Here is a 21,767-nt window from a genome sequence, read left to right on the forward strand (position 1 = left end):
GTGCCCCTCTCGCCTCCCTGCCCTCAGGATGTTGAAGAGGGTCCATTTGGGCCCTGGCAGTGGCACAGTGTCACTCAGTGTGCAGAGCAGTGAAAGAGCAACACCACCTTCCCCTTCGAAGGGATTCTCCCATTCTGCTTTCTGTGCACTTAATTCCTTCCACAGAGGGACATACGAAGAAGAATGGCTTTGTAAGAGCTCTGCCAAAGTCTGGGCTGAGTGATGCAGAGGAGCACCACAGAGTTGCTGTGCCGCCTGGGGAAGGGTACGGCAAAATCCTCAAACCACCTCCAGCCAGCAAGTGCAACACTCGGGCATGCTTCCAGTGCAAGGATTTATTTTCAAACACGGTGCAGTTAAATACAGTGCAAAAAAGAGGATTTACACAAAGGGGGGAGACAGCAAAGCCATTCAGACCAGGGAACGCGCATTTCTTCCCAAACAATACCGAGCTGTTATGACAAAAGTCCTGACACAGGTTCTTCCCTGCTCCAGGCGATTCCCTGCCTGAGCTCCCACCCAGGAGCTCTCACCCATCTTCTCAGTCCCTGGTACGTGCAATTTTACTTTTCCGTCAGGCACCCCTGGTTAACCCAAAGCAGATGGGAACCGTTTTGCCTACTGAAGGTCTGAATATAAAACATCTTCTGTGCATGAACACCCATTAGATGTGTGGGGCTGATGGTCAGCCAAACACGGTGCCCTTTGTGACGTGCTCTCCGTGAGCCACCACGGTGCCCTTTGTGACGTGCCCGTTGCGACGGTGATGGGACAGAGCGGGAGCGAGAGGCTGGCGCAGACGCCTGAGCGCAGCCCACGTTGCTCCCCACTGCCCGAGCAGCTCCGCAGCGCCGAGACATTTCTCTCAACCTTAGCCGTTCCTCACGCCTATCCTTTTGTCCGCCAAGGATGGAGGAGGAATACACTGGACACATGAAGTCTATCCAGGCCTTCCTGCAGAGCCCAGCGAAGGTGACCGCAGCCGTTTCCAGGGCAGCAGTGCCCGAGTCTCCTGATGGGGCCAGTGGCTCTGCTGCCAGGCGGCTGGGGGCTGCTGGCTGGGCAGAGCTGCTCCCCCAGGCCTCCTGCACAGCGCCGCAGCCCCAGAGCTCCAGTCCCGCTGGCCACGTGCCCCCCTTCTCACGCTGCCTTTTTGTGTCTCTGCCCCCCGGCTGCCCAGGAGGAGGCTGAGAAGGTGGAATTCCTGCGGGCCGTCTCCAGCCTCTGCAGAGCTCCCCGGGACCAGGGCTTCTTAGAGAAACTAAAGGAGTTCTGTGAGCAGTACGAGGTGGTAGAGAACATCAAGGTGAGGGGACACGCGGCTGGCCCGGGGAAGGGGGCAAGCTGCCAGGCGCCAGCACACTGTGAGGACACACAGGGCCCGTGCAGGGGGAGGGCAGGGACCAGCGTGCGCAGGCAGACGCTGAGGGGACGCGGGTGCCGCTGAGCAGCCCTGGCAGCAGGGCCACGCTGGGGGCCAGTGCTGGGCTTGGGGGCAGAGGGTGTCTGCCAGCCCTGCTGCCTGGGGCCGGCTCTGCCGGCACTGGGTGCTGGCGGCCGCCAGGTCCCATCGCGGTTGTGTTCTGCAGGCGCTGGTGGAAGATGAGCCCATGGAGCACCTGGACACAGCGGTGCGGCAGCAAGCCATGCTGACCCTCGCCCAGATGAGGTGCGTGCCCAGCCCCTGGTTTGGCAGACACCTCTGCACAGCCCGTAGCCCTGGGCCTGCCCACGGGCATCTCCCATCCAGGCGGAGTCCAGTGGTGCCCTCAGAGGGCCTGCTCTTTGCACTGCTCGTGCCTTGCGGAGAGGCGCAGGGGAGAGCAGAGGGATCCTGCGGGTCCCCACCACATCTCGCGGGCTCCCGAAAGCGGGAGGCGGGAGGCTGTGCCTGCCAGGACCGTCCTTTGGCCTGGGCCACGTCAAGGACGGAGGAGGCACCTCCTGGCAGGGCTCCCTGCACACCAGGGCTCCGTCCCTCTTGGGGATCTCTGCTCCAGGGGTCTGTGTCCAGCTGCTCCAGGCAGGAAGGAAGCGCTCCCAGCGCCCACGTCTGACAGGTCCCTCTCTCTCTCTTTTTAGCAACGTGGAGATGCTATTGAGGAGCGAGAAGGAAAGCCTTTTAAACTCTTGCTTTAGGAAGGTCTTCTTTCTTCCCCCCATCACTACCAGGCAGGGCCAAGACAGCTTTCTCTACTCGAAGGTAAGTGCTGTTGGGCTGCCAGGGGCACTCAGAGCTGCTCCCTGGCTGGCACGTGCTGAACCACAGCCAGCGATCCACGGCACGACAGGGTCTCGGCTTTACTTTCCCACCCTTGTCCCTTCATCTCCTTCTCGTGGGCCTTGCCATGTCCAGTGCCTCTGGGCTGGCTCCTCTGCCCCCTGCAGCTTGCCTGCTCCAAGGTGTCCCTTGGCCACCCACAGGTGACAGGGGTGTCCTCCCCGTGGCGTGGGGGGTTAGATCCATCCCCGGGGAGAGAGGGACTGCAGAAAGACTGACGTGACCTTTTTCCTCCTTGCAGACCCTGGATGCCATGGACATCCTGCTGGAGAGCTTTGTGCTCAGCTCCCCGGGCTCCAGGGCCGTGTGGAGAATCTTGCAGGTGCGGCACTGGCAGAGAGCAGGGTTCGCAGGGGCTGTTCCTCACCCTGGAGGGATGGCAGTGTCTGCTCTGGAGTGGACGGTGTCCTCCCACGCCATGCACACAGCACGCTGCAGGGAGGGTGCTCAGCTCCCTCAGGGCACCCAGACATGGCCCACCGTGCTCTTCCAGGAGCCTCGTGTCCCCTGGCTGCAGTCAACGTCGCTTCCCCTCTGCAGCCTCCTCCCGCGCCATGGCAAAGCCTGGCCCGTGGCACTTGTGGGCCAGCTCCATCCCCAGAGCTTTCCTCGCACCAAAGCAGCGGGAGGCGCTGAGCCCTCTCCTCAGGCACCGCAGCAGTGGCAGCGGGTGCTGCTCTTCTGCCCATGCCTCGCAGTCCCTCCTGCTTTTCTGCCCAGGTCTGACCGGGGCAGAGACCCACTGGGACCTGCCTGTCCTGCACAGGGAGCCCAGCCCTGAAGCTCGGCACTCCTGACTTCTCAGGGAGCCCTGCGCCCATTCCCCTGTTGCAGCATCACCGCTCCCCGGCAGGGTGCTGCCCAAAAGCCCAGCCTTCATGGAGAGGGAACACAGGCCTGTGTTCCCGGGGAGGGCACAGAAAGAAGCAGACTCTACCTTGGGGTGGCATCTGCCTCCCTTCAGGGCCACAAGGACTGCCCGAGTCCCGCCGGGACCTGAGCAGTGCTGCTGCCGCTGCTGGCACAGGCACCAGCACCCAGGGCACAGCAGCAATTTCTCTCCTTCCAGATGCTGCTGCCCTTCACCGACATCAAGCACGCGACTGTGTGTGAACGGGCTGTGGCGAGGATCGGCAAGCTGGCCGATCTGATGGCCAGCTCTTCCTCAGTGCAGGTAAGGAGGCCCGCACCCTCCAGCCAGGCTGTCTCCCATTCCCTGCCCACCGTGGGCAGCAGCCTGCAGCTCGAGATGCCTGAGGCGCTCAGCATGGCTCTGCCCTGGGCAAGGGTCTCGGCTTCTCTTTCTCCCATGGCTTTCCCTCCCCAGTGCCCTTTCTGCCAGGAGCCACCTTGGCCCCCAGTCCTGTGCAGGACAGCACTGCCCAAGGAGCACGGCGGGAGGCCAGGCCTGGCAGCTCTCCCTGCGCTGCTGCCCAGCTCGCTGCTCTGGGAGGGCCCTGCACAACTCCGACCCTCCAGCATCCTTCCCTGGGGCAGAGTCTCAGGTTCAGGGCTTTTGTTCAGCTGCTGCCCCTCAGCCCTTCTACCTGTCCTGCCTCCCTTGCCCAGATCTGGAACTTGCTTGGACATGACGACAGCTCTTCCCATCACGGCATTATCGGTGACCGCTTCCTGGGACAGCTGCTGGGATGTCTCATTGTTTGCTCCACTAGCAAGATCTGGAACATCCAGAAGGAGGCTTGGGATGCTCTTCAGCACCTCTTTGGATTCATCCAGCAGAAAAAACGTAAGAGAAGCTTTGCTGGGCTGCCTTCCTCCACACACAGACATCTGCTCATAGTCCATGACAGCTTGCCATCTTCCCCCACCTCCTCTGCCCGTCACAGCTGCTTCCACAGCACCCCAGCTATCGTTTTGCTGCAGAAGCCGAGTGCTCAACACAAGCCCAGCACTGCTCTTTGCTGCTCTACTTTGCACTCTTCACAGGACCTCTCAGAACCCAGCAGTTCCACGGTCCTCATAGCCAAAGCTGTCATTGATGGCAATCGGTGCTGTGTCCTAATGACTCTTCCATGATCCCCTCCTGTTTAGGCACGACGTCACCAGAGGATGACGCAGAGCATCCCCAGGGTGGAGGGAAAAGGAAAGCTGGGAAACCCTCCCTTCTTTCTGTGTCCAGCACGAGGAGCATTGCACAGGTGAGCTTCTTCCCTGCTGGGCCTTTGCTCTGGGGCAGCAGAAGACTGGTGCAAGCAATGGGATCCGGAACCAGCGGGCTCGGCATGGTCTCACTGTCCCTGGTCAGAGGGTTGCTGCTGTTCTGGAGCAGGGACTCCAGAGGGCTGCGCTCCAGTGTCCCAGCAGCAGCTCCAGCCTTCGTGGCCACCAGGAAGCCCTGCTTCTCTGCAGGGCCAGCACACCGTGCCCACGACCCCAACCCTCCCTCACCGTGGGGCCCGCTCTTCTCATGCTCTGCCCCGCAGCGACTGCAGCCCCTGCTGCCAGGTTTCCTGCGGGTACTCTCGCCAGAGCTGCTCTCACTGCTCAGCCGAGCAGCACTCTCAGGGCACTCAGCGTAACACACGTCTTCCCTGCCTTCCTCCCTCCTGCAGGCATTTGGGGAATACCTCCACCCTCAGGATAAGACAGTCATCGTCCTCAGGGCCATAGGGGCCATGACAGACTCCTGCGTATGTGACAAGGAGGAGCTGATCAGCATCCTGAACGTGGCCATGACAGAACCTGCCTCCTGGCTGACAGAGGTAAGCAGCCTGTGGCTGCCCTGTCCTCCAGCCCTTCCAGGCACTCTTCCTCTCTGCATCCCACCTCCCCTCACCCAGGTGCCTCAGGCACCTTGAAGCCATTTCATGCCAGTGGAGTAGGATGGCAATGCCGGGTGTTTCAGCGGCAGCTGAGGAAATGGCTGCGGTCCTCTGGCAGCACCACCCTCACCCGTGTGCCCTGCAGGTGCCGATGGTCTCGAGCTCCATCTGGAAGTACCTGCCGGACATCAGCGGAGCATCAGCCCGGCGCAGCCTGAACTTGCTGCTTCTAAGCATGGTGGAGCAGAACCCCAGGGAGATGATCCTGAGCCTTATGGCTATCTCTCCAGCATGTGATAGGTACTGAGCCCCACAGCCCTCGTGGCTTTGTTCCGTGTGGGGAGTGGGACCTGGGGGCCCACAGAAAACTACAGGACACCCCAGAGGAGCTGGGCCCTGTACCCCATCGCTCTCTCCAGCCCTGCTGGCTCGGCCAGCCCTGCAGTAGCCAATGCTGGCCAAGCCAGACCCGAGCCTCGCCACGAGGTTCCTCCCTGTCCCACGGGCAACAGTTTCAGCCCCCTCCTGCCTGCCCAGGCTGGGACCCGGGCACGCCCACTGGGGGGTCAGGAAGGGCCAGGCCTGCAGGACAGCCTGGCTGCTGCAGGACTGGCCCGGGCACCGCGTGGTGGCCAAGGCAGCCCCGCTGACAGAGTGCTCTGTGTCTGCAGAGTTGCTCTGGCCATGTGGGAAGAGCTGCTGTCCCAGCCCCTCATCCTGGAGAAGGTTTTGAGGGAGCTGAGCAGCAACCTCCAGCAGCAGCAGTCACCTTCGACATTCAGATCCCACACAGTGGAGGCCTGCATACAGCTCTTGACTGTGAGTAACCAGACCAGGCCTTGCTCATGCTCAGGGCTGTGCCTGCCTCTCCACAAACACAGGCACAGCCCTCTCCCCTGCCATCTGCCCCCAAACAGTCACCTCCTCTGGGACACAGGGACACAGCCTGTTAGGGCCAGCCCAGCACCAGGCTCCCCTGTGCCAGCCACACAGGGCCATGCCACACCGCTTGGGTGCAGGTGCACAAAGTCCCCGTCTGCCCAGGCAGTGCTCTGCTTGCACAGGCAGAGCTGGCACAGACAAGCGTGTGGTGTGTGGCGGGTGTCCCCCAGCACGGGCTCTCTGTCCCCAGGGCCCTTGCCCTGAGCTGCCAGTGGGACCCAGGAGCTGCACAGAGCGGGGAGCCCTGCAGGCTCGGCCAGTGTCTCACTGCCGTCTTTGTTTCAGCTGCTGGCCTCCAGCGATGTGACACCAGAAGAGTTTGCTGGGGTGTACAATACGGGGAGCTTCCCGTGGTGTCAACGTGCGGGGCCGTTCTCGCTGACGCTCACAGGCCTCTTCACGTTGTCACAGTCACCTGACACAGTGAGTAGGGCATAGTCAAGGGAAGCCGAGTTGGCATCCTGGGGCTGGGCAGTGGGCGACGCGGTGGCTTGACCAGGGCTGGGAGTCGGGAGCTGGGCTGATGGCTCCAAATGCCCTCCAAGTCCCCTCAGAGGCCCCGATCCCCTCAGTGCACAACGGGCACGGCAGCCAGGAGGCTGCTGCAGGGATTCCCGTGCCACCTCCCAGGCAGCCAGGCGGGAGGCTGGTGCTTAATGGCCGGAGCGTCTTGGCCTGGGTGGTCTTTCGCCAGTTCACGTAAAAGGAATTCTGCGCTTCGTGCAGGCAAGGAAAATACTGGTCCTGCTGCCAGAACTGAGGGAGGCCCTGTGGAGTGCAAACGCAGCCATCAGGATGAAGGCCCTGCTCATTTTCAGAAATGTGGTTGGTCATTTGAAGAAGGCCAGTTCCACCGCTCTGCAGCTGGCCGAGGAGCTCCTGCCACTGTTTGATGACGTAAGGCTGCTATGGAAGCCTGATCCCCACTGATAGGCCCTTTGCAAGGACAAGTGCCCGTCAGCAGAGCCTGGCAGCAGCACTTGGCTGACGCTGTGCCCCTCCTCATACCCATGCGCTCTCCTGGGGATGGCTTCTGGGCTCTGCAGCCCAGCCCAGCTTCTCCCCGACTTGCTGATGGCTCTGGGAGACCTGGGCCCAGTCCTCTCAGCCACGCTGACGCCCTTGCTCAGGGAGCTGCTGCTACTGAAGTCCTCCTGTCCTCCTCCTTACCAGGTGTCCAGGCAGGTGCGAGAGCTCTCCATCTGCCTCTTCAAAGAAATAGTACAGATGGCGGATTGGAAGCACAAGCAGCAGATGCGGAAGAAGGTGCGCAAGAGCCTGGTCCCACTCGTGTTGCACATGAGTGATGAGATCGAGAGCGTGGCCAAGGTACAGATTGCAGACCTGAGCAGTGGTGCAGTGAAGGGCGTGCTGAGCCTGCGGGGGCGGGGGGGGGGGGGAGGCTGGGCATCAGGGAGGGCAGGAGAAGCTGGCAGAGACATTTCCCACACCTGCCCTACATGGTCCAGCGGGGCTCAGCAGCAGCCCATGAATACCAGGTCCCCAGAGGCTTCACAGCTGACCCCTGCAGGGGCCCTAGCTTTGGGCCCCAAGCCCTCTCCACAATCTCCCCAGTCCTTGTTTCTCTCTGCAGGCGTCTTATGAAGCCCTCTGTGTAGCTGCGAAGGTGCTCAAATGGAAACAGCTCAGTCACCGCATGCGGGTATTGGAGAGAGAGAGAACTGTGGAGTGCTTGGTGAGGACAAGTCCCAGGCTGGACACGGGTGCCCCTCTTGCCTCCCCGCCCTCAGGATGTTGAAGAGGATCCATCTGGGCCCTGGCAACGGCACAGAGGGCTCTCAGGAACTCCTGATCCACTCTGCCCTCGGCTGCCTCTGAACCTCAGCCCCACAGGGCTCCTGGCTGGGAGACGCAAACGGACTGAGGAGCAAGGCAGGGGTGTGGGGTGCCGGGAGGAGGGTTACGCCCGGGTGACTGGGGAGGGTCTGTGTCAGCCCTGTGCCCTTTTTCTCTCTCCAGCTGGAACACGACCGGAGCAGGGCTGAAGAATACGTGTTTCAAACCCTGCCTTATCTGCAGCACGCTCAGGTCACCGTGCGAACGGCAGCCCTGAGGTTCATCGGTGAGCCGCAGCCCCTGGGGTCCCTCTTATGACAGCCTGGCCCCAGTCCCATCTGCTGCACTGGCAGCGAGGAGCAGCCCTGTGGCTGCCAGAGCCCCAGCTGCCCCGTACAGGGCCTGTGCAGCCAGGGGCTCTGTGCTTCCCCCTCCTACCCCTGCCCACACAGCAGGGCTCGGCGGCACCTTGCTCAGTGCCACCTCCCCTCGCGTCCTGTCCTTCGCTGGGGTCACCCTGCTGAGGGGAGGAAGGGGTGCAGCCAAACCGGCAGAGCTGGGGCCACGATACCAGGAGTGTGCTGGGCAGCAGCAGGTCTGACGGAGCTCTCTGCACAGGGCTGGCCGGGAAGCACCTGGAGAACAGCAGCAAGGACACGCTGCAGGAGATCTACGAAGGTGCGCAGGGGCAGTGCTGTGTGTGACGGGGCTGAGGGGGCAGGGGACAGAGCCTGGGCAGCGTGCTGCCATGCCCGGTCCTGCTCCGGGGAACATCTTGGGGGCATTTGCTGCAATCCTGAGCAGCAGCTTCCAGGTGATCCATTTGTCCGCCTGCACCTCCTGGCCAGGGAAAGGGATGGTTGTGGCTGGCATGGTCCGGAAGGGATGCCTGCGGGTCTCTGCAGATCGCGGGGTTTCAGCTCTGCTCTTTCCTTCCGGCGCAGCCCTCTACAATTCAAGCAAAGACGAGGAATCCCAGGTCTCCTCCCTGGCAGTTCAGACCATGGACATGCTGAGAATTTCGTGGACACGGCCAAGACCGAGATGGACCCTGTGGGCGCTGTGCTGCTGTCTCTGAAAAGCCAGGCAGCAGTGAAGCCCTGCCCAAGGAAATGTGTCTTTTTGATCAAAACTCCAACCACCATTCCACGGCCACGGTGTCCTTCACACGCAGAGCAGAAAGGCCGGTCAGGAGCTGCCGGGCAGTGGCTGTGCCCAAGTCCCTGGCACCTGCCCAGCCACGGTCACTGGGAGCACCGCCGCCAGCGTGCACAGAAGTCAGGGTGATGCAGCAAGGCCACGGGTGTTGACAAGGCTTTTGCACAGGAGATTGTTCTGAAAATACAGATTGCAAATAAATTTAGAAGCAGGCACAGCAAGGCTTCCATGGAAAAAGAGCACCACAGCTGTGGTTCGCAGGACCGCGAGTCTTGGCAGTCTTGACTAACCTCTTAAGTGCCATCCAATTACTGCACATGTGTTTGGCAACTGCTATAGCAATAGCAAAGAATTACATGGTCAAATGGCACTCATCAGAAATTACATGTCACAGACCACTGTAATGCATTTAAGAAAAAACATCTAAAAGGGAAAACGGCATTGCCTGCTGCAGGAGCAAACCCTCTTGAGAGCCATAAGGGACAACAAAAGGGATCCAAGTAATGAGGGAAACTTAGTTCAGAGAAGAAAATAGGGAAAAGGGGATGATGCAGGGGGAGGAAGGATGGGCAGCAAGACCACAGCTGCTGGTATGCTGCAGACCTTCTACTGTCAGCTCTCCACAGCACACGTCACTCAGTGCAAGACCTGTGTAGAGCAGTGGAAAACGGAACACCACCTCTCCCTCCCCCAAGAACAGGCAGCATGCCCTCACACTTACAAAGAAACAAGTGAATACAAAAGGAACCTTCAAAAAAGCATCTTCCTTATAATGCCGCCGCCACCACCACAGTCACTACCGCAGAGGAGAAGCTGTCTTGCCTGAAGCTCTTCAAAGGGATTCTCTTCTCCCAGCCCAGCACATTCTGCTTTCTGTGCACTTAATTCCTTCCACAGAGGGACATACGAAGAAGAATGGCTTTGTAAGAGCTCTGCCAAAGTCTGGGCTGAGTGATGCAGAGCAGCAACATTGACTCTACACTCAAACCACCTCCAGCCACCAAGCTATCCTTACTTTCCATACTGATAAGATTTTGCACTGATAAGAAGTTTCATGTTCTGTATTGTACAGGAGTAAGACCCCTTCTGGCTTTAACTACAGAACTCTGAGATTCTTCTGATGGGCTACTTTTTTCCCCCCAGAGTCGAACCCATATGAGCACAGAAGCATTTCTTGAATTTGCAGACACCACAGTATCTATCTCCCACACATTCGTGTCTTCTTTAATGGCTGCAAACCATTAAAACGCAGTACATGTATTTACAGGAAGTTATCACACACGGTCTTCTTAAATCCTGCCCCGGTTTGGCTCTTATTAATACGGACAACGGCAACGTGTACAAATTGCCCAGGGCACAGCCAAGCGCCACTGAGTGCTGTGCCGTCGCGCATGCCAGAGCAGCTTCCATCAGCGCCAGCTGTCCATCTGATACAGGGTTAATGAAATGTACAAAAGAAAATACAGGGGCTTGCATAAGAGAGTTAGAAGAATCCCTTGCTTAAACAAAAGTGTTGTCTGCTGTAAACACCTATCATGCTTACCAAGCGAACAAGGCACAGACTACTGATAAGGGGAGGAGACAGAGGCCTGATTCTACTGATAAGCAACTATTGACAAGGAAATGCGGATGTCTGGGTCTGTTGATAAGGGGGAGAAGCTGATGATTTATGGATGAGGTACCGACTAAGCCCTAAAGCCATGCGCGAAGATTAAAAGGTGAAAAGTTTAAGAAGAGGAAGACTCATTTACTTCATCTTGAGACCCCTGCCCATGACCAGAGGGGGCACTGCGCAGGCGCAAAGGACCTTCTAGCTCATTATAATACGAAGCGGGGACAGATACTAAATATGTGTAGGCGTATCAGTAACCTAATGCATATGTATGCCTTAAGGGAATAAATGTAAAGGAAAAACGACCCTGGGTGTGCATACTTTGGAGGAACGATCCCCATGCACCTCAGCGCTGAATAACGCATACCTACTTTACACCCCGCTTCCTTCCTACCGGCCCACCGGGCACACCGGAGCAGGACTCGGCACGATGCGCATCCCCGCCCGCGGCAGGGCTGCCATCCGCGTTCCACCTCCGGGACCGCCCACAGCTCCCAACCGCTCGGCCTCTCTCCCCTCACACAAGGGCGAGGGACCAGCCAGGGGCTCCGCGGCCGCGGCACCACGCGCCAGCCCTTCCCCGGCCCGTAAACAGCTCAGGCCGCACGGCACAGACCACACCGAGCAGGCCTGTCCCCGCCGCTCGCCGTCCCCCACGGAAGGGAAGGTGCCGCGGCCGCAGCGGCCCGTCCCCTCGGGCCCGGGGATGCGCACCGAGGACACCACGCCACCCCCAAGCCGCCCTGCCCGCCTCCCTGAGGCGGCGGGAGCGCAACAGCCGCCAGACCGCTCACCTCTACGCTCTGCTCGTCCATGGCCGCGGCCCCGCCGGGGAAGAAGATCCTCCCCGGCCACGCTCCTCACCACACTGCCCGCACCGGAACGGCGAAGCGGGGGGCAAGAGCCGCCGGGCAAGGACTGCGCGCAGGACCCCGGCCGGGCCGTGCCACAGCCCCGAGCAGCTCAACCGCTCCTCCCACTCCAACCGCCGCTGCACGGGCGGCGCCCAGCGAAGCCCCGCACTGCGCACGCGTGAGGCGGAGTGTCCGTGCTGCTGTTGCGCTCGTGGGGCCGTCGGCTCGGCAACGCTCGGGAGCCGCTCGGAGCGGAACCCGAGAGCGCCGAGGCTCCCGCGGATTCTCCTCAGGCTTGGTGCCCAGAGGAAATGGTTTCAGGAGCTCTGCAGAGCCCAGCCGCCTGCTGCTGGCTGTGCTGGCCCTGGGCGCTGGTGGCCACCAGCTCCCGTGGCGGCTGTGTTGTGCACACCACAGGGCGCGCTGAGCCCCGGGAGTGCTTGATGAGGACAAGTCTCAGGCTGGACACGGGTGCCCCTCTCGCCTCCCTGCCCTCAGGATGTTGAAGAGGGTCCATTTGGGCCCTGGCAGTGGCACAGTGTCACTCAGTGTGCAGAGCAGTGAAAGAGCAACACCACCTTCCCCTTCGAAGGGATTCTCCCATTCTGCTTTCTGTGCACTTAATTCCTTCCACAGAGGGACATACGAAGAAGAATGGCTTTGTAAGAGCTCTGCCAAAGTCTGGGCTGAGTGATGCAGAGCAGCAACATTGACTCTACACTCAAACCACCTCCAGCCAGCAAGTGCAACACTCGGGCAGGCTTCCAGTGCAAGGATTTATTTTCAAACACGGTGCAGTTAAATACAGTGCAAAAAAGAGGATTTACACAAAGGGGGGAGACAGCAAAGCCATTCAGACCAGGGAACGCGCATTTCTTCCCTAACAATACCGAGCTGTTATGACAAAAGTCCTGACACAGGTGCTTCCCTGCTCCAGGCGATTCCCTGCCTGAGCTCCCACCCAGGAGCTCTCACCCATCTCCTCAGTCCCTGGTACGTGCAACTTTACTTTTCCATCAGGCACCCCTGGTTAAGCCAAAGCAGACGGGAACCGTTTTGCCTCCTGAAGGTCTGAATAAAAAACATCTTCTGTGCATGAACACCCATTAGATGTGTGGGGCTGATGGTCAGCCAAACACGGTGCCCTTTGTGACGTGCTCTCCGTGAGCCACCACGGTGCCCTTTGTGACGTGCTCTCCGTGAGCCACCACGGTGCCCTTTGTGACGTGCCCGTTGTGACGGTGACGGGACAGAGCGGGAGCGAGAGGCTGGCGCAGACGCCTGAGCGCAGCCCACGTTGCTCCCCACTGCCCGAGCAGCTCCGCAGCGCCGAGACATTTCTCTCAACCTTAGCCGTTCCTCACGCCTATCCTTTTGTCCGCCAAGGATGGAGGAGGAATACACTGGACACATGAAGTCTATCCAGGCCTTCCTGCAGAGCCCAGCGAAGGTGACCGCAGCCGTTTCCAGGGCAGCAGTGCCCGAGTCTCCTGATGGGGCCAGTGGCTCTGCTGTCACGCGGCTGGGGGCTGCTGGCTGGGCAGAGCTGCTCCCCCAGGCCTCCTGCACAGCGCCGCAGCCCCAGAGCTCCAGTCCCGCTGGCCACGTGCCCCCCTTCTCACGCTGCCTTTTTGTGTCTCTGCCCCCCGGCTGCCCAGGAGGAGGCTGAGAAGGTGGAATTCCTGCGGGCCGTCTCCAGCCTCTGCAGAGCTCCCCGGGACCAGGGCTTCTTAGAGAAACTAAAGGAGTTCTGTGAGCAGTACGAGGTGGTAGAGAACATCAAGGTGAGGGGACACGCGGCTGGCCCGGGGAAGGGGGCAAGCTGCCAGGCGCCAGCACACTGTGAGGACACACAGGGCCCATGCAGGGGGAGGGCAGGGACCAGCGTGCGCAGGCAGACGCTGAGGGGACGCGGGTGCCGCTGAGCAGCCCTGGCAGCAGGGCCACGCTGGGGGCCAGTGCTGGGCTTGGGGGCAGAGGGTGTCTGCCAGCCCTGCTGCCTGGGGCCGGCTCTGCCGGCACTGGGTGCTGGCGGCCGCCAGGTCCCATCGCGGTTGTGTTCTGCAGGCGCTGGTGGAAGATGAGCCCATGGAGCACCTGGACACAGCGGTGCGGCAGCAAGCCATGCTGACCCTCGCCCAGATGAGGTGCGTGCCCAGCCCCTGGTTTGGCAGACACCTCTGCACAGCCCGTAGCCCTGGGCCTGCCCACGGGCATCTCCCATCCAGGCGGAGTCCAGTGGTGCCCTCAGAGGGCCTGCTCTTTGCACTGCTCGTGCCTTGCGGAGAGGCGCAGGGGAGAGCAGAGGGATCCTGCGGGTCCCCACCACATCTCGCGGGCTCCCGAAAGCGGGAGGCGGGAGGCTGTGCCTGCCAGGACCGTCCTTTGGCCTGGGCCACGTCAAGGACGGAGGAGGCACCTCCTGGCAGGGCTCCCTGCACACCAGGGCTCCGTCCCTCTTGGGGATCTCTGCTCCAGGGGTCTGTGTCCAGCTGCTCCAGGCAGGAAGGAAGCGCTCCCAGCGCCCACGTCTGACAGGTCCCTCTCTCTCTCTTTTTAGCAACGTGGAGATGCTATTGAGGAGCGAGAAGGAAAGCCTTTTAAACTCTTGCTTTAGGAAGGTCTTCTTTCTTCCCCCCATCACTACCAGGCAGGGCCAAGACAGCTTTCTCTACTCGAAGGTAAGTGCTGTTGGGCTGCCAGGGGCACTCAGAGCTGCTCCCTGGCTGGCACGTGCTGAACCACAGCCAGCGATCCACGGCACGACAGGGTCTCAGCTTTACTTTCCCACCCTTGTCCCTTCATCTCCTTCTCGTGGGCCTTGCCATGTCCAGTGCCTCTGGGCTGGCTCCTCTGCCCCCTGCAGCTTGCCTGCTCCAAGGTGTCCCTTGGCCACCCACAGGTGACAGGGGTGTCCTCCCCGTGGCGTGGGGGGTTAGATCCATCCCCGGGGAGAGAGGGACTGCAGAAAGACTGACGTGACCTTTTTCCTCCTTGCAGACCCTGGATGCCATGGACATCCTGCTGGAGAGCTTTGTGCTCAGCTCCCCGGGCTCCAGGGCCGTGTGGAGAATCTTGCAGGTGCGGCACTGGCAGAGAGCAGGGTTCGCAGGGGCTGTTCCTCACCCTGGAGGGATGGCAGTGTCCGCTCTGGAGTGGACGGTGTCCTCCCACGCCATGCACACAGCACGCTGCAGGGAGGGTGCTCAGCTCCCTCAGGGCACCCAGACATGGCCCACCGTGCTCTTCCAGGAGCCTCGTGTCCCCTGGCTGCAGTCAACGTCGCTTCCCCTCTGCAGCCTCCTCCCGCGCCATGGCAAAGCCTGGCCCGTGGCACTTGTGGGCCAGCTCCATCCCCAGAGCTTTCCTCGCACCAAAGCAGCGGGAGGCGCTGAGCCCTCTCCTCAGGCACCGCAGCAGTGGCAGCGGGTGCTGCTCTTCTGCCCATGCCTCGCAGTCCCTCCTGCTTTTCTGCCCAGGTCTGACCGGGGCAGAGACCCACTGGGACCTGCCTGTCCTGCACAGGGAGCCCAGCCCTGAAGCTCGGCACTCCTGACTTCTCAGGGAGCCCTGCGCCCATTCCCCTGTTGCAGCATCACCGCTCCCCGGCAGGGTGCTGCCCAAAAGCCCCGCCTTCATGGAGAGGGAACACAGGCCTGTGTTCCCGGGGAGGGCACAGAAAGAAGCAGACTCTACCTTGGGGTGGCATCTGCCTCCCTTCAGGGCCACAAGGACTGCCCGAGTCCCGCCGGGACCTGAGCAGTGCTGCTGCCGCTGCTGGCACAGGCACCAGCACCCAGGGCACAGCAGCAATTTCTCTCCTTCCAGATGCTGCTGCCCTTCACCGACATCAAGCACGCGACTGTGTGTGAACGGGCTGTGGCGAGGATCGGCAAGCTGGCCGATCTGATGGCCAGCTCTTCCTCAGTGCAGGTAAGGAGGCCCGCACCCTCCAGCCAGGCTGTCTCCCATTCCCTGCCCACCGTGGGCAGCAGCCTGCAGCTCGAGATGCCTGAGGCGCTCAGCATGGCTCTGCCCTGGGCAAGGGTCTCGGCTTCTCTTTCTCCCATGGCTTTCCCTCCCCAGTGCCCTTTCTGCCAGGAGCCACCTTGGCCCCCAGTCCTGTGCAGGACAGCACTGCCCAAGGAGCACGGCGGGAGGCCAGGCCTGGCAGCTCTCCCTGCGCTGCTGCCCAGCTCGCTGCTCTGGGAGGGCCCTGCACAACTCCGACCCTCCAGGATCCTTCCCTGGGGCAGAGTCTCAGGTTCAGGGCTTTTGTTCAGCTGCTGCCCCTCAGCCCTTCTACCTGTCCTGCCTCCCTTGCCCAGATCTGGAACTTGCTTGGACATGACGACAGCTCTTCCCATCACGGCATTATCGGTGACCGCTTCCTGGGACAGCTGCTGGGATGTCTCATTGTTTGCTCCACTAGCAAGATCTGGAACATCCAGAAGGAGGCTTGGGATGCTCTTCAGCACCTCTTTGGATTCATCCAGCAGAAAAAACGTAAGAGAAGCTTTGCTGGGCTGCCTTCCTCCACACACAGACATCTGCTCATAGTCCATGACAGCTTGCCATCTTCCCCCACCTCCTCTGCCCGTCACAGCTGCTTCCACAGCACCCCAGCTATCGTTTTGCTGCAGAAGCCGAGTGCTCAACACAAGCCCAGCACTGCTCTTTGCTGCTCTACTTTGCACTCTTCACAGGACCTCTCAGAACCCAGCAGTTCCACGGTCCTCATAGCCAAAGCTGTCATTGATGGCAATCGGTGCTGTGTCCTAATGACTCTTCCATGATCCCCTCCTGTTTAGGCACGACGTCACCAGAGGATGACGCAGAGCATCCCCAGGGTGGAGGGAAAAGGAAAGCTGGGAAACCCTCCCTTCTTTCTGTGTCCAGCACGAGGAGCATTGCACAGGTGAGCTTCTTCCCTGCTGGGCCTTTGCTCTGGGGCAGCAGAAGACTGGTGCAAGCAATGGGATCCGGAACCAGCGGGCTCGGCATGGTCTCACTGTCCCTGGTCAGAGGGTTGCTGCTGTTCTGGAGCAGGGACTCCAGAGGGCTGCGCTCCAGTGTCCCAGCAGCAGCTCCAGCCTTCGTGGCCACCAGGAAGCCCTGCTTCTCTGCAGGGCCAGCACACCGTGCCCACGACCCCAACCCTCCCTCACCGTGGGGCCCGCTCTTCTCATGCTCTGCCCCGCAGCGACTGCAGCCCCTGCTGCCAGGTTTCCTGCGGGTACTCTCGCCAGAGCTGCTCTCACTGCTCAGCCGAGCAGCACTCTCAGGGCACTCAGCGTAACACACGTCTTCCCTGCCTTCCTCCCTCCTGCAGGCATTTGGGGAATACCTCCACCCTCAGGATAAGACAGTCATCGTCCTCAGGGCCATAGGGGCCATGACAGACTCCTGCGTATGTGACAAGGAGGAGCTGATCAGCATCCTGAACGTGGCCATGACAGAACCTGCCTCCTGGCTGACAGAGGTAAGCAGCCTGTGGCTGCCCTGTCCTCCAGCCCTTCCAGGCACTCTTCCTCTCTGCATCCCACCTCCCCTCACCCAGGTGCCTCAGGCACCTTGAAGCCATTTCATGCCAGTGGAGTAGGATGGCAATGCCGGGTGTTTCAGCGGCAGCTGAGGAAATGGCTGCGGTCCTCTGGCAGCACCACCCTCACCCGTGTGCCCTGCAGGTGCCGATGGTCTCGAGCTCCATCTGGAAGTACCTGCCGGACATCAGCGGAGCATCAGCCCGGCGCAGCCTGAACTTGCTGCTTCTAAGCATGGTGGAGCAGAACCCCAGGGAGATGATCCTGAGCCTTATGGGTATCTCTCCAGCATGTGATAGGTACTGAGCCCCACAGCCCTCGTGGCTTTGTTCCGTGTGGGGAGTGGGACCTGGGGGCCCACAGAAAACTACAGGACACCCCAGAGGAGCTGGGCCCTGTACCCCATCGCTCTCTCCAGCCCTGCTGGCTCGGCCAGCCCTGCAGTAGCCAATGCTGGCCAAGCCAGACCCGAGCCTCGCCACGAGGTTCCTCCCTGTCCCACGGGCAACAGTTTCAGCCCCCTCCTGCCTGCCCAGGCTGGGACCCGGGCACGCCCACTGGGGGGTCAGGAAGGGCCAGGCCTGCAGGACAGCCTGGCTGCTGCAGGACTGGCCCGGGCACCGCGTGGTGGCCAAGGCAGCCCCGCTGACAGAGTGCTCTGTGTCTGCAGAGTTGCTCTGGCCATGTGGGAAGAGCTGCTGTCCCAGCCCCTCATCCTGGAGAAGGTTTTGAGGGAGCTGAGCAGCAACCTCCAGCAGCAGCAGTCACCTTCGACATTCAGATCCCACACAGTGGAGGCCTGCATACAGCTCTTGACTGTGAGTAACCAGACCAGGCCTTGCTCATGCTCAGGGCTGTGCCTGCCTCTCCACAAACACAGGCACAGCCCTCTCCCCTGCCATCTGCCCCCAAACAGTCACCTCCTCTGGGACACAGGGACACAGCCTGTTAGGGCCAGCCCAGCACCAGGCTCCCCTGTGCCAGCCACACAGGGCCATGCCACACCGCTTGGGTGCAGGTGCACAAAGTCCCCGTCTGCCCAGGCAGTGCTCTGCTTGCACAGGCAGAGCTGGCACAGGCAAGCGTGTGGTGTGTGGCGGGTGTCCCCCAGCACGGGCTCTCTGTCCCCAGGGCCCTTGCCCTGAGCTGCCAGTGGGACCCAGGAGCTGCACAGAGCGGGGAGCCCTGCAGGCTCGGCCAGTGTCTCACTGCCGTCTTTGTTTCAGCTGCTGGCCTCCAGCGATGTGACACCAGAAGAGTTTGCTGGGGTGTACAATACGGGGAGCTTCCCGTGGTGTCAACGTGCGGGGCCGTTCTCGCTGACGCTCACAGGCCTCTTCACGTTGTCACAGTCACCTGACACAGTGAGTAGGGCATAGTCAAGGGAAGCCGAGTTGGCATCCTGGGGCTGGGCAGTGGGCGACGCGGTGGCTTGACCAGGGCTGGGAGTCGGGAGCTGGGCTGATGGCTCCAAATGCCCTCCAAGTCCCCTCAGAGGCCCCGATCCCCTCAGTGCACAACGGGCACGGCAGCCAGGAGGCTGCTGCAGGGATTCCCGTGCCACCTCCCAGGCAGCCAGGCGGGAGGCTGGTGCTTAATGGCCGGAGCGTCTTGGCCTGGGTGGTCTTTCGCCAGTTCACGTAAAAGGAATTCTGCGCTTCGTGCAGGCAAGGAAAATACTGGTCCTGCTGCCAGAACTGAGGGAGGCCCTGTGGAGTGCAAACGCAGCCATCAGGATGAAGGCCCTGCTCATTTTCAGAAATGTGGTTGGTCATTTGAAGAAGGCCAGTTCCACCGCTCTGCAGCTGGCCGAGGAGCTCCTGCCACTGTTTGATGACGTAAGGCTGCTATGGAAGCCTGATCCCCACTGATAGGCCCTTTGCAAGGACAAGTGCCCGTCAGCAGAGCCTGGCAGCAGCACTTGGCTGACGCTGTGCCCCTCCTCATACCCATGCGCTCTCCTGGGGATGGCTTCTGGGCTCTGCAGCCCAGCCCAGCTTCTCCCCGACTTGCTGATGGCTCTGGGAGACCTGGGCCCAGTCCTCTCAGCCACGCTGACGCCCTTGCTCAGGGAGCTGCTGCTACTGAAGTCCTCCTGTCCTCCTCCTTACCAGGTGTCCAGGCAGGTGCGAGAGCTCTCCATCTGCCTCTTCAAAGAAATAGTACAGATGGCGGATTGGAAGCACAAGCAGCAGATGCGGAAGAAGGTGCGCAAGAGCCTGGTCCCACTCGTGTTGCACATGAGTGATGAGATCGAGAGCGTGGCCAAGGTACAGATTGCAGACCTGAGCAGTGGTGCAGTGAAGGGCGTGCTGAGCCTGCGGGGGCGGGGGGGGGGGGGAGGCTGGGCATCAGGGAGGGCAGGAGAAGCTGGCAGAGACATTTCCCACACCTGCCCTACATGGTCCAGCGGGGCTCAGCAGCAGCCCATGAATACCAGGTCCCCAGAGGCTTCACAGCTGACCCCTGCAGGGGCCCTAGCTTTGGGCCCCAAGCCCTCTCCACAATCACCCCAGTCCTTGTTTCTCTCTGCAGGCGTCTTATGAAGCCCTCTGTGTAGCTGCGAAGGTGCTCAAATGGAAACAGCTCAGTCACCGCATGCGGGTATTGGAGAGAGAGAGAACTATGGAGTGCTTGGTGAGGACAAGTCCCAGGCTGGACACGGGTGCCCCTCTTGCCTCCCCGCCCTCAGGATGTTGAAGAGGATCCATCTGGGCCCTGGCAACGGCACAGAGGGCTCTCAGGAACTCCTGATCCACTCTGCCCTCGGCTGCCTCTGAACCTCAGCCCCACAGGGCTCCTGGCTGGGAGACGCAAACGGACTGAGGAGCAAGGCAGGGGTGTGGGGTGCCGGGAGGAGGGTTACGCCCGGGTGACTGGGGAGGGTCTGTGTCAGCCCTGTGCCCTTTTTCTCTCTCCAGCTGGAACACGACCGGAGCAGGGCTGAAGAATACGTGTTTCAAACCCTGCCTTATCTGCAGCACGCTCAGGTCACCGTGCGAACGGCAGCCCTGAGGTTCATCGGTGAGCCGCAGCCCCTGGGGTCCCTCTTATGACAGCCTGGCCCCAGTCCCATCTGCTGCACTGGCAGCGAGGAGCAGCCCTGTGGCTGCCAGAGCCCCAGCTGCCCCGTACAGGGCCTGTGCAGCCAGGGGCTCTGTGCTTCCCCCTCCTACCCCTGCCCACACAGCAGGGCTCGGCGGCACCTTGCTCAGTGCCACCTCCCCTCGCGTCCTGTCCTTCGCTGGGGTCACCCTGCTGAGGGGAGGAAGGGGTGCAGCCAAACCGGCAGAGCTGGGGCCACGATACCAGGAGTGTGCTGGGCAGCAGCAGGTCTGACGGAGCTCTCTGCACAGGGCTGGCCGGGAAGCACCTGGAGAACAGCAGCAAGGACACGCTGCAGGAGATCTACGAAGGTGCGCAGGGGCAGTGCTGTGTGTGACGGGGCTGAGGGGGCAGGGGACAGAGCCTGGGCAGCGTGCTGCCATGCCCTGTCCTGCTCCGGGGAACATCTTGGGGGCATTTGCTGCAATCCTGAGCAGCAGCTTCCAGGTGATCCATTTGTCCGCCTGCACCTCCTGGCCAGGGAAAGGGATGGTTGTGGCTGGCATGGTCCGGAAGGGATGCCTGCGGGTCTCTGCAGATCGCGGGGTTTCAGCTCTGCTCTTTCCTTCCGGCGCAGCCCTCTACAATTCAAGCAAAGACGAGGAATCCCAGGTCTCCTCCCTGGCAGTTCAGACCATGGACATGCTGAGAATTTCGTGGACACGGCCAAGACCGAGATGGACCCTGTGGGCGCTGTGCTGCTGTCTCTGAAAAGCCAGGCAGCAGTGAAGCCCTGCCCAAGGAAATGTGTCTTTTTGATCAAAACTCCAACCACCATTCCACGGCCACGGTGTCCTTCACACGCAGAGCAGAAAGGCCGGTCAGGAGCTGCCGGGCAGTGGCTGTGCCCAAGTCCCTGGCACCTGCCCAGCCACGGTCACTGGGAGCACCGCCGCCAGCGTGCACAGAAGTCAGGGTGATGCAGCAAGGCCACGGGTGTTGACAAGGCTTTTGCACAGGAGATTGTTCTGAAAATACAGATTGCAAATAAATTTAGAAGCAGGCACAGCAAGGCTTCCATGGAAAAAGAGCACCACAGCTGTGGTTCGCAGGACCGCGAGTCTTGGCAGTCTTGACTAACCTCTTAAGTGCCATCCAATTACTGCACATGTGTTTGGCAACTGCTATAGCAATAGCAAAGAATTACATGGTCAAATGGCACTCATCAGAAATTACATGTCACAGACCACTGTAATGCATTTAAGAAAAAACATCTAAAAGGGAAAACGGCATTGCCTGCTGCAGGAGCAAACCCTCTTGAGAGCCATAAGGGACAACAAAAGGGATCCAAGTAATGAGGGAAACTTAGTTCAGAGAAGAAAATAGGGAAAAGGGGATGATGCAGGGGGAGGAAGGATGGGCAGCAAGACCACAGCTGCTGGTATGCTGCAGACCTTCTACTGTCAGCTCTCCACAGCACACGTCACTCAGTGCAAGACCTGTGTAGAGCAGTGGAAAACGGAACACCACCTCTCCCTCCCCCAAGAACAGGCAGCATGCCCTCACACTTACAAAGAAACAAGTGAATACAAAAGGAACCTTCAAAAAAGCATCTTCCTTATAATGCCGCCGCCACCACCACAGTCACTACCGCAGAGGAGAAGCTGTCTTGCCTGAAGCTCTTCAAAGGGATTCTCTTCTCCCAGCCCAGCACATTCTGCTTTCTGTGCACTTAATTCCTTCCACAGAGGG

At 60.7% G+C, this 21,767-nt stretch overlaps 2 protein-coding genes across 2 annotated transcripts; both read left to right on the top strand.

Moving 5' to 3' along the window:
* The first annotated feature begins 709 nt into the window (after positions 1-709).
* LOC136022128 (maestro heat-like repeat-containing protein family member 7) lies at positions 710-7,765 on the top strand. Its single transcript, XM_065695062.1, has 15 exons — positions 710-972; positions 1,181-1,306; positions 1,590-1,669; positions 2,083-2,203; positions 2,523-2,603; positions 3,351-3,455; positions 3,851-4,028; positions 4,334-4,440; positions 4,855-5,004; positions 5,210-5,364; positions 5,736-5,883; positions 6,292-6,429; positions 6,733-6,903; positions 7,180-7,335; positions 7,601-7,765. The coding sequence occupies exons 1-15, from the start codon at positions 910-912 to the stop codon at positions 7,763-7,765; spliced, it is 1,944 nt and encodes a 647-aa protein (XP_065551134.1). The 5' UTR covers positions 710-909.
* A 4,839-nt stretch (positions 7,766-12,604) lies between these two features.
* On the top strand, positions 12,605-20,026 carry LOC136022129 (maestro heat-like repeat-containing protein family member 7). Its single transcript, XM_065695063.1, has 17 exons — positions 12,605-12,877; positions 13,086-13,211; positions 13,495-13,574; positions 13,988-14,108; positions 14,428-14,508; positions 15,256-15,360; positions 15,756-15,933; positions 16,239-16,345; positions 16,760-16,909; positions 17,115-17,269; positions 17,641-17,788; positions 18,197-18,334; positions 18,638-18,808; positions 19,085-19,240; positions 19,506-19,607; positions 19,663-19,842; positions 19,892-20,026. Exons 1-17 carry the CDS (start codon positions 12,815-12,817, stop codon positions 20,024-20,026), a joined length of 2,196 nt encoding a protein of 731 aa, XP_065551135.1. The 5' UTR covers positions 12,605-12,814.
* The last annotated feature ends 1,741 nt before the right edge of the window (positions 20,027-21,767 follow it).

Source organism: Lathamus discolor, chromosome 14 (genome assembly GCF_037157495.1).
Source record: "Lathamus discolor isolate bLatDis1 chromosome 14, bLatDis1.hap1, whole genome shotgun sequence".
Taxonomy (NCBI): domain Eukaryota; kingdom Metazoa; phylum Chordata; class Aves; order Psittaciformes; family Psittacidae; genus Lathamus; species Lathamus discolor.

What these genes read in the sequence shown, in the direction of transcription:
- LOC136022128 (XM_065695062.1), top strand. Translation starts at nt 910, where the DNA reads ATGGAGGAGGAATACACTGGACACATGAAGTCTATCCAGGCCTTCCTG. An exon ending in TCCTGCAGAGCCCAGCGAAG is followed by an intron (nt 973 to 1,180) that starts GTGACCGCAGCC and finishes CCGGCTGCCCAG; the next exon opens with GAGGAGGCTGAGAAGGTGGA. An exon ending in CCGTGTGGAGAATCTTGCAG is followed by an intron (nt 2,604 to 3,350) that starts GTGCGGCACTGG and finishes CTCTCCTTCCAG; the next exon opens with ATGCTGCTGCCCTTCACCGA.
- LOC136022129 (XM_065695063.1), top strand. Translation starts at nt 12,815, where the DNA reads ATGGAGGAGGAATACACTGGACACATGAAGTCTATCCAGGCCTTCCTG. An exon ending in ACAGCTTTCTCTACTCGAAG is followed by an intron (nt 14,109 to 14,427) that starts GTAAGTGCTGTT and finishes TCCTCCTTGCAG; the next exon opens with ACCCTGGATGCCATGGACAT. An exon ending in ATTCATCCAGCAGAAAAAAC is followed by an intron (nt 15,934 to 16,238) that starts GTAAGAGAAGCT and finishes CCTCCTGTTTAG; the next exon opens with GCACGACGTCACCAGAGGAT.